The sequence below is a fragment of the Azolla caroliniana genome, unplaced genomic scaffold, assembly GCF_043228905.1.
Source record: "Azolla caroliniana isolate FFs.n. ecotype wild unplaced genomic scaffold, voAzoCaro1.0.p SCAF_269, whole genome shotgun sequence".
NCBI classification, from domain to species: Eukaryota; Viridiplantae; Streptophyta; class Polypodiopsida; order Salviniales; family Salviniaceae; genus Azolla; species Azolla caroliniana.
In genome coordinates, this window is record NW_028230704.1 from 34812 (window position 1) to 42812 (window position 8001).

Here is an 8001-nt window from a genome sequence, read left to right on the forward strand (position 1 = left end):
CAAAATGTTCTCTCATTTTCTTTCATGTTTATGATGTAGCATTGCGTATGCACCTTGTATATTACAAAATAATAATGTAAGAGAGGGAATAGAAGACATAATATTAAGAGCGTGTCACATACAACATAAGTGACTTGCTCTATTTTGGATATTATAATATTATACCAAGGATGAATGACCATGGAGTGAAAAATAAAGCCATTGAATATATTATAGTTTATTGTTAGTCAACACCCTAATGGACGACGACGATTGATAGTAGTGGATTTGATTTTGGGCTCATTTATCTTTGGCACTAAATACCTAACTAGTCTACTTAACGTAACGAAAATAAAGAACTCCGTATTTAAGCTTGATCTCAAGCATTTCCCTTAATATGTAAGGTTGGTCTATACACCAATCTCCTAAACCAACAAAATATTGTTTTTTGCTCAAGTGGACCAGCACAACTCTTACCTAGGATTATTGTTTCAACTTTTGCATTTCCAAGGGTCAATACCAAGACTTGAGGTTTGCCTTCTTCACATAGGCTATTTGTGGGTTTGGGGGCATCTCCCTAGAGCCCAAGAAAAACAACACTCGTCAAATTTAAATAATTTATCTCTCAACTACATACCACCATGGAAGACAAGAAAACTTCTTAAGGTTAACGCTAGAATGAACAAATGCTTAATCACTACATTTTAAGAAATATCGAGTCTCCATTGAACAAATCACTATCTCCATTGCTCCTGGTTTTAGGTGTTTCCCAACCGTAACAAGTTTTTGTGTTTGTTGCAATCAATTAATTGGAAGAAAGTGGTTCGTAGTAGAAAGCAAGGGAGAGAATAAGGGCCATGAGGTGGATCTACTGTATGGCCACTAAAGGCCCCTTTATAATGAGAGCTCTTTCTTTTTTGTAAACTCTATGGGGGTCCCTTTCACATTACAAACCTATTGGCCATCGGGCCATTGCCATGTAATAGAGGTTCCCCTCGCAACCTACAATATAGGTATGCTTATTGCATGCAAGAGGTAGTTCCTACACTAAAGGAATGTTTCTAGTATATACATATAAGATTATGTTCAATGTCCTAAATTGAAAATCTTACGACATTATTTTCGTAAACATTGGATTGGTTTGTAGAACAACTTAGTGGTTCGCATAACATAATCTCAATGTAGTAAAGTAACAACTAAGATGCAACTTGTTTGGGTTATTTAGGATTTGATAAATTGTGTGCTCACATAGAAATAGTATAAGCTTGAAAGCTATCGATATTGGACTGCATTTTAACGTTTTAACAATCAATACAATATTAACATTTTGAGAACATGACAAAATGTGATGAACTAGTATGTTTCTATCTAACAATGCAAGCTACAAACATACATGCAATTTTAAGTTGCACCATTACTCTTGGGCAAGAGATGCAAAACATAGTGAATCTATGATAATAACTATTGATTCAATCAATTCGCACAAAACACATCAAGATTTAACCTCAATTACATCTACCACTTAACTAAGATGATCATTTTGTTTTTGAATACTTATAGCGATAGGGTGTGATTCAAGAGAAGGTTTCCTACTATTTATCCAACCCCACAAATAGATTGTCTAGACTACATATAGTCATCGCCATCGGTATATCTCTATTGTGTTAATGGGTTGTACATTGTAATTACACAAAGTCATTAATAGACAAGGTCCTTAGAAGAAGAAAAGATAAAGTCTAAATGCTGAAAAGTTGGTAAAGCATCAAATGTTTGACAATGTGCAACGATACCAATCAATGTTTTATTTGTAACCAATGGTGTAGGATGCACTCGGCTCAATTTTTAAGAAACTAGTAAATCACCAAACACTGGACAATTGTTTGGGGCATGATAAAGACCCATGCATCCATGAGCTCAACCATCACAGGGACAAAAGAGAGTTAGACAACCCTAAATTGTAAGAAAAAATTGAAAAGCACCGAAGGTCCAACAATGCTTTTTTCGGGATGATCTCGAGATAAGATAGAAAGAAAGAAAGATATATTAACGTCTTCTAAAGTCAAAACTGGCCCATGAGATATTCACAGGCTCGCCCAAATAACAGGCACAAGATCTAACAAGAAAAAAGAGCATGGAACCTCAGGAACTGTCTCAGATGCGCACGAGGACTTAGGAGCATGAGATGCATTCATTTGGCTGGCAGCCACGGACCTCAGGAACTATCTTGAATGCCTACAAGGAGCTCAAGAAGGTAGGCAGGCAAGTAGCCATAGGTAGATCTTGTCCAAGGGGGAAAAAAAGCACCAAGAGTGTCGTGGCGGGGTGTGTTTGGATGTGCTTCGAGGCACAAAGTGGTTGGGGGTTCGAGCACCGAAAGAAGAAAGGCCCCGGACATAAAATAAGCAATGATGGGCATAAATGAGTGAGTGAGTGGAATCAGTCTGTGTATGTCATCTTAGATGGCCAATTATATACATACATACATACATACATACATACATACACACACACATATACATACTCATACATACATATACATACACATACACACATACATATACACACATACATACATACACATACATATAGATACATACACACATACATACATGCATACATACATATACATGCATGCATGCATATATACATACATACATATACATGCATGCATACATACATACATACATACATACATACTCTGTTTCTAAGAAAACCTTCAGGACTGACTGTGATATACATACATACATACATACATACATACATACATACTCTGTTTCTAAGAAAAACTTCAGGACTGACTGTGTGTGAGAGAGAGAGAGATAAAAAAATATACTCTGTTTCTTAGGATTGAAAGCTTCATACTTCTGAAGTTCTCTCTGTGTGTGTGTGTGTGTATGTGTGCGTTCTTCTTCTTCTTCTTCTTCTTCTTAACAATCACAACCACCCAACATCTGCCTTATTTCTCCATGCCCATTGCTACTTCATAGCTTTCTTCTGCTTCTTTGAGACCTGAGGTAGAAGGAAGATCATCCACTCGTATTAATCCCCTTGTTTATTTTCTTCTTCTTCTCTCTCTCTCTCTCCCCCTCTGCCATGGTCTTCTTCCCCAGTTGAAGCACAACCAAGGAAAGGTAGACAGACTGGAAGGAATACACTCTGCAATCTAATTTCATTCCCCCCTTTCTTCAAAGCTTACCCGGTTACTCTGTTTGTAAAAGGATGGCTCTTCATTGACATTTTCTGCTTGGCAAGAAGATCTACCAAAATTTCCATTCAGTGAGAGAGAGAGAGAGAGAAAGAAAGAGAGATGATCTGCAACGAGAGGAGAATAGAAGAAGATAATCCCTGAGAAGAATTATTTTTTTTCCCTTCTAGTTTGTGTTATCTATCTATACTTTCCTATCTTTTTATATCTATCTATATAGAGATATGAAGCATGAAAGAGAAGACAATACTGATGCTGGTCCTGCCTCTAAACGACTTCGCGTGGAAGAGTAAGAGTTTTTCTTTCTGTTTCTAAGCCCTGGGTTTTCCTTACGTTTTACCTCTTGATTCCTTTTCGTTTTCCGAGGTCTCAAGATTTCAAAGAGAATCTTGCTTTGTTTTGGAAATTGGCTGATTTTCATTGGTTCGGTATTATCAAATGGTTTCGTGCTGATTTCTTTGCTTTGTTAATCTCAAAATGTTTAGGGGAAAGCATGATTTACCAAGAGTAATCAAGTGTTTGCCATTAACTTTGTTTTATAAATCTCAAGATTTCATGAGAAAATATTGCTTTTTTTTGAAATTTGGCTGAGTTTCGGAAATTTCGTGATATAGATTAAGAAGCATTATGTATATATGTCTATGGTAATCATGATTGAGTAATTTTTTCCTGTTTCTAATTTTGTAAATCTCGTTCTCTTTTACACTCTGGTTGAATTTCAGAATCTGTATGATGTCTCTGAAGAAGCTATCTATGCATATTTATTGTATACCTGATCGAGTTTTTGTTTCTGTTCTTTATTTTTGCAAATCTCAAGATCTGGTTGAGTTTCAGAATCTCTATGATTTGAATGAAGAAGCTATTGTAAGCAGGATCAAGTGCTTTTCTCTGGATTTTATTGTAAATCACAATTTTTATTTGAATATTTATGGCATGCATTTAGGAGCTATTGCGATGCTTCTATGGTAAGCATGGTCAAGTGTTTTCAATGATTTTGGATGTTGTTTGGAATTTCATTATTTCATTAGAAAAGCATGGTTGTTAAAATTTGTTAATCTTTATGGCATGAATTAAGAAGCTATTGGTATATTTATATCAAGCATAGCCTTTGGTGTTGGTGGTGCTTGTGGTTCTCTTGATTCCAAAAGAAATGATTGCTTTATTTTGAATGTTGATTTGAGTTTGAGAATCTTTACCATGTGACTAAGATGAACTATTAGGTAACATGCACTCAAATGCTTGCTACTGCTTTCTTGTTAAATCTCAAGATTTCAAGAGAAAGGATTGAAATTCGTTTTGAGTTTCAGAATTGTTATTTCGTGATTTAAATAGTACACATGCCCAATGTAGGTTTTGAATTTATGACGGGAATTAAGAAGTTACTAATATATGTCTATATAAACATGATCAAATTATGTGAACATGTTTGTCATGCCTAGGCGACTTTCTGAATCTTTATAATGGGAGTGTAGAGGCTACAACCTGCCCATGGCTTGCATGATCATGATCTAAATGTGATGGAAAACAGGTCTAATCAGCAAGGACAAGCCCAAAGATTGACTCCAAATGACGCCCTTGGATACCTTAGAGCAGTGAAAGAGATGTTCCGAGACAATAAAGGGAAGTATGACGAGTTCCTCGTCGTCATGAAAGACTTCAAAGCTCAAAGGTAAGAACTTGTCTGTTAGAGAGATCTTAGGTTTGATATCTTACATCATTTTTCTGTGATGTTGATTCTTTGCAGAATCGATACAGATGGAGTAATAGTAAGAGTAAAAGAGCTTTTTAAAGGTCACCGTGACCTTATCTTAGGCTTCAATACTTTTCTTCCAAAAGGTTATGAGATAACGCTTGAAGAAGGTCCGAAACGGCAGCCAGTGGAATTTCATCAGGCCATTAACTATGTAAATAAGATCAAGGTACCACCTGGATTATTTTCTAGATGTTGGAACACACATTGGCTATGTAAATAAGATCAACATGCCTCTGCATGCCTTTTGTATGCACTAAATCATATAATCATTTTCTTTGTTTGATGACCTATGTGGAGCTATTGTATTTTTTCCAGTTTAGGTTTCAACATGATGAGACAGTTTATAAAGCATTTTTGGAAATCTTGAATATGTATCGTAAAGGTAGCAAATCAATAAGTGAAGTGTATAAAGAGGTATGCTGTATTTATTTTACTATAGTTTTGTGCTCTATCAAATGTAGTACCAGATTTGGTATAGAACAGACATATTCCTATACTCATTTCAATAGGATTGGGTACCAGGTTTCTATAATATTTAAAGAACATGCAGATCTTCTGGAAGAATTTGCATGCTTCCTTCCAGATACTAATGGCTACGTAAAGCCCCATTCTAAAGTTCAGGATGACTCAATTTTACCTCACAAACCACAGCTTGAAAGGGCTATTAAGGTATTCCTTTCATCTCTACATGATACTAATTTACTGACAATGTGCAAGGCGTAATTTAAGTGGTTTTTGTGTCTAAAACTAGAGAGAGGCAGTTGAAGCTTTACCTGAAGATGAATGTAGCTCAGAAAGACCTGATACACATAATCCTGGTGCTATTAAGAGCAATAAAGATCAGCACAAGAAGCTACAAACAGAACCACACGGAATTGAAAGAAAGCATAAGACGTATCCAGAAGATCAGCAGCCTAACAAATGTAAATCTACGAGAATAGCAAATGATGCGACTTGTACATTAGAGAGTGTTAAAGGAGATCCATGTGTTGGAAACAGTGCTGCCTGTCCTTCAGCTGAAAAGAAACTCTTGAAATGTAAGCATTCTATGCATCACTCGAATGCCTTGTTTTTAATTCTGAAGACATCTGATTTTGAGCTCTAATGTCTCAGCTGTGCAAAAGCAACATGGTTTCTTTGAGCTGGTGAAGGATACATTACAAAATGCAGAAACTTATCAAGAATTCCTGAAGTGCCTAAAGCTCTATAGTGAAGAAATAATTACACGAGAGCGATTGAATTACCTGGTTTGTGTTCTCTTTTATGCATAAATAATTAAAATTTTTATGGGATGGTTAGTCCAGTGGTCTGGGTGCTTGCTTTGTAAGCCAAAAATCAGGAGATCACATCCAACTTTTGTTTGCCACAAATAGCTCATTAAGAGAAAAAACTTCCTACGTTGACTTTGTAGTAATGTTTTACCATCTCCAGGTTGATAAAATGTTCCTGAAGTTTCCAGATTTAATTAAAGGCTTCAACGATTTTTTGAGACATTGTGAATTGAATGGTAAGAAAACAGATTTTTGAGTTCATGTAGGCTCCTATATATCAATACTCATTCATATTGCTTTTTTCTTGGCAGATGGATATCTTGCAAACATTGTTCATAAAAGTAAGTTCAGAGATGATGATGTGTGTGTGCGTGTGTGTGTGTGTGTGAGAGAGAGAGAGAGAGAGAGAGAGAGAGAGAGAGAGACGTTGGATGAAATTTGACACCAGGTGATGGATCTAATCTAGTTGCAAAAGAGTGGAAATGGGACAAAGATGCTGTTGATAAAAACAAAGGGGATGCAGGACAAGGTATGGAGAAAAAGAAAGAAACCGACAAACATCCTTTGAGGATTTCCAATACCACCAGTGGAAACAAGTATATGATGAAACCAATTTCTGAGCTAGATTTAACTGAGTGCAAGCAGTGTACTCCTAGTTACAGGCTTCTACCAGAGAATGTATGTTCCCTCAAAAATGAATTTGTTCTCACTTACGCTATTTCAAATGCATTGGCTGTCATTAATATTGACTTAAAAGTAAATACTTGCAGTATCCAATACCTAAGGTCAGCTGTCGGACAGCTGTAGGAAATATTGTGCTCAATGATTCCTGGGTGTCAGTTACTTCTGGAAGTGAAGAAGCTCCTTTCAAGCATATGCGCAAGAATCAGTATGAAGAAAGCTTGTTTCGATGTGAAGATGATAGGTAGTTTTTTTAATTCTTAATATAAGCTCTCTTAGTTTAAATATTATTCAAAGATATAATTGTTATGATATGAACTTATGTGGTGGATGTAAAAATATATCCATGAACCCAATATACATAGGTTTGAGCTTGACATGCTTGTGGAATCTACTGGTGTCACAACAAGGCGCTTAGAAGAGTTAATGAAAAGGATGCAAGATGAAAACATTAAAGAACAAATTAGTATTGATGAATATCTAACAGGTACTTGCTTGTTTGAGAACCTAGATGCAATGCATATTGTAAGCTGTGTTGGCCATGATGTCATTAGGATATATATATATATATATATATATATATGAATCTTCCTTCCACTTATATCTATTTCACTATTTCCCAGCTATTCAGCTCCGCTGTATTGAACGCATTTATGGAGATCATGGTCTTGATGTTCTCGAGCTGCTGCGCAAAAATCTGACAGTGGCATTACCCATTGTGATGAATCGTCTAAAACAGAAGCAAGATGAGTGGTTAAAATGTCGGGCAGATATGAACAAAGTTTGGGCTGAAGTCTATGCCAAGAACTACCACAAGTCACTCGATCACCGCAGCTTTCATTTCAAACAGCAAGATAAAAAGCGTTTGTGTGCGAAAGGTGATAAAAGACATATAGATAAAGCTTATCTGCACACATTCATATCTAAATTAAATGATAGAGGAGAGCTATCATACAAGGTCAAAGCATATTAAATGTCAATATAATGGGAATCTGAATGTGCATATGCTCCATATCCTATATGATCATGTGTTCCATCTGGGGATTATCTATCTATTTATCTTGATTAAACTATGGGAGAGCTGTGAGGAAACTGGTGAACACAAATCTTCT

At 36.0% G+C, this 8001-nt stretch overlaps 1 protein-coding gene across 2 annotated transcripts; it reads left to right on the plus strand.

Annotated features, from left to right (window-relative positions):
- The first annotated feature begins 3059 nt into the window (after positions 1–3059).
- Positions 3060–7877, plus strand: LOC147848661 (paired amphipathic helix protein Sin3-like 3). Of its 2 annotated transcripts, XM_087338242.1 has the most exons (13): positions 3060–3473; positions 4713–4853; positions 4929–5103; positions 5253–5351; positions 5460–5606; positions 5689–5974; positions 6051–6184; positions 6369–6444; positions 6520–6549; positions 6657–6886; positions 6979–7133; positions 7255–7376; positions 7513–7877. In XM_087338242.1, exons 1-13 carry the CDS (start codon positions 3409–3411, stop codon positions 7860–7862), a joined length of 2010 nt encoding a protein of 669 aa, XP_087194368.1. In that variant the 5' UTR covers positions 3060–3408; the 3' UTR covers positions 7863–7877. The 2 variants fall into 2 exon arrangements, with proteins under 2 accessions (XP_087194368.1, XP_087194369.1); XM_087338243.1 differs by lacking the exon at positions 6520–6549.
- Positions 7878–8001: the final 124 nt, after the last annotated feature.

Coding starts and splice junctions, on each gene's coding strand:
- LOC147848661 (XM_087338242.1), top strand. CDS start 3,409: ATGAAGCATGAAAGAGAAGACAATACTGATGCTGGTCCTGCCTCTAAA. Junction 5,104..5,252: donor ACTATGTAAATAAGATCAAG/GTACCACCTGGA, acceptor TATTTTTTCCAG/TTTAGGTTTCAACATGATGA. Junction 5,607..5,688: donor AGCTTGAAAGGGCTATTAAG/GTATTCCTTTCA, acceptor GTCTAAAACTAG/AGAGAGGCAGTTGAAGCTTT.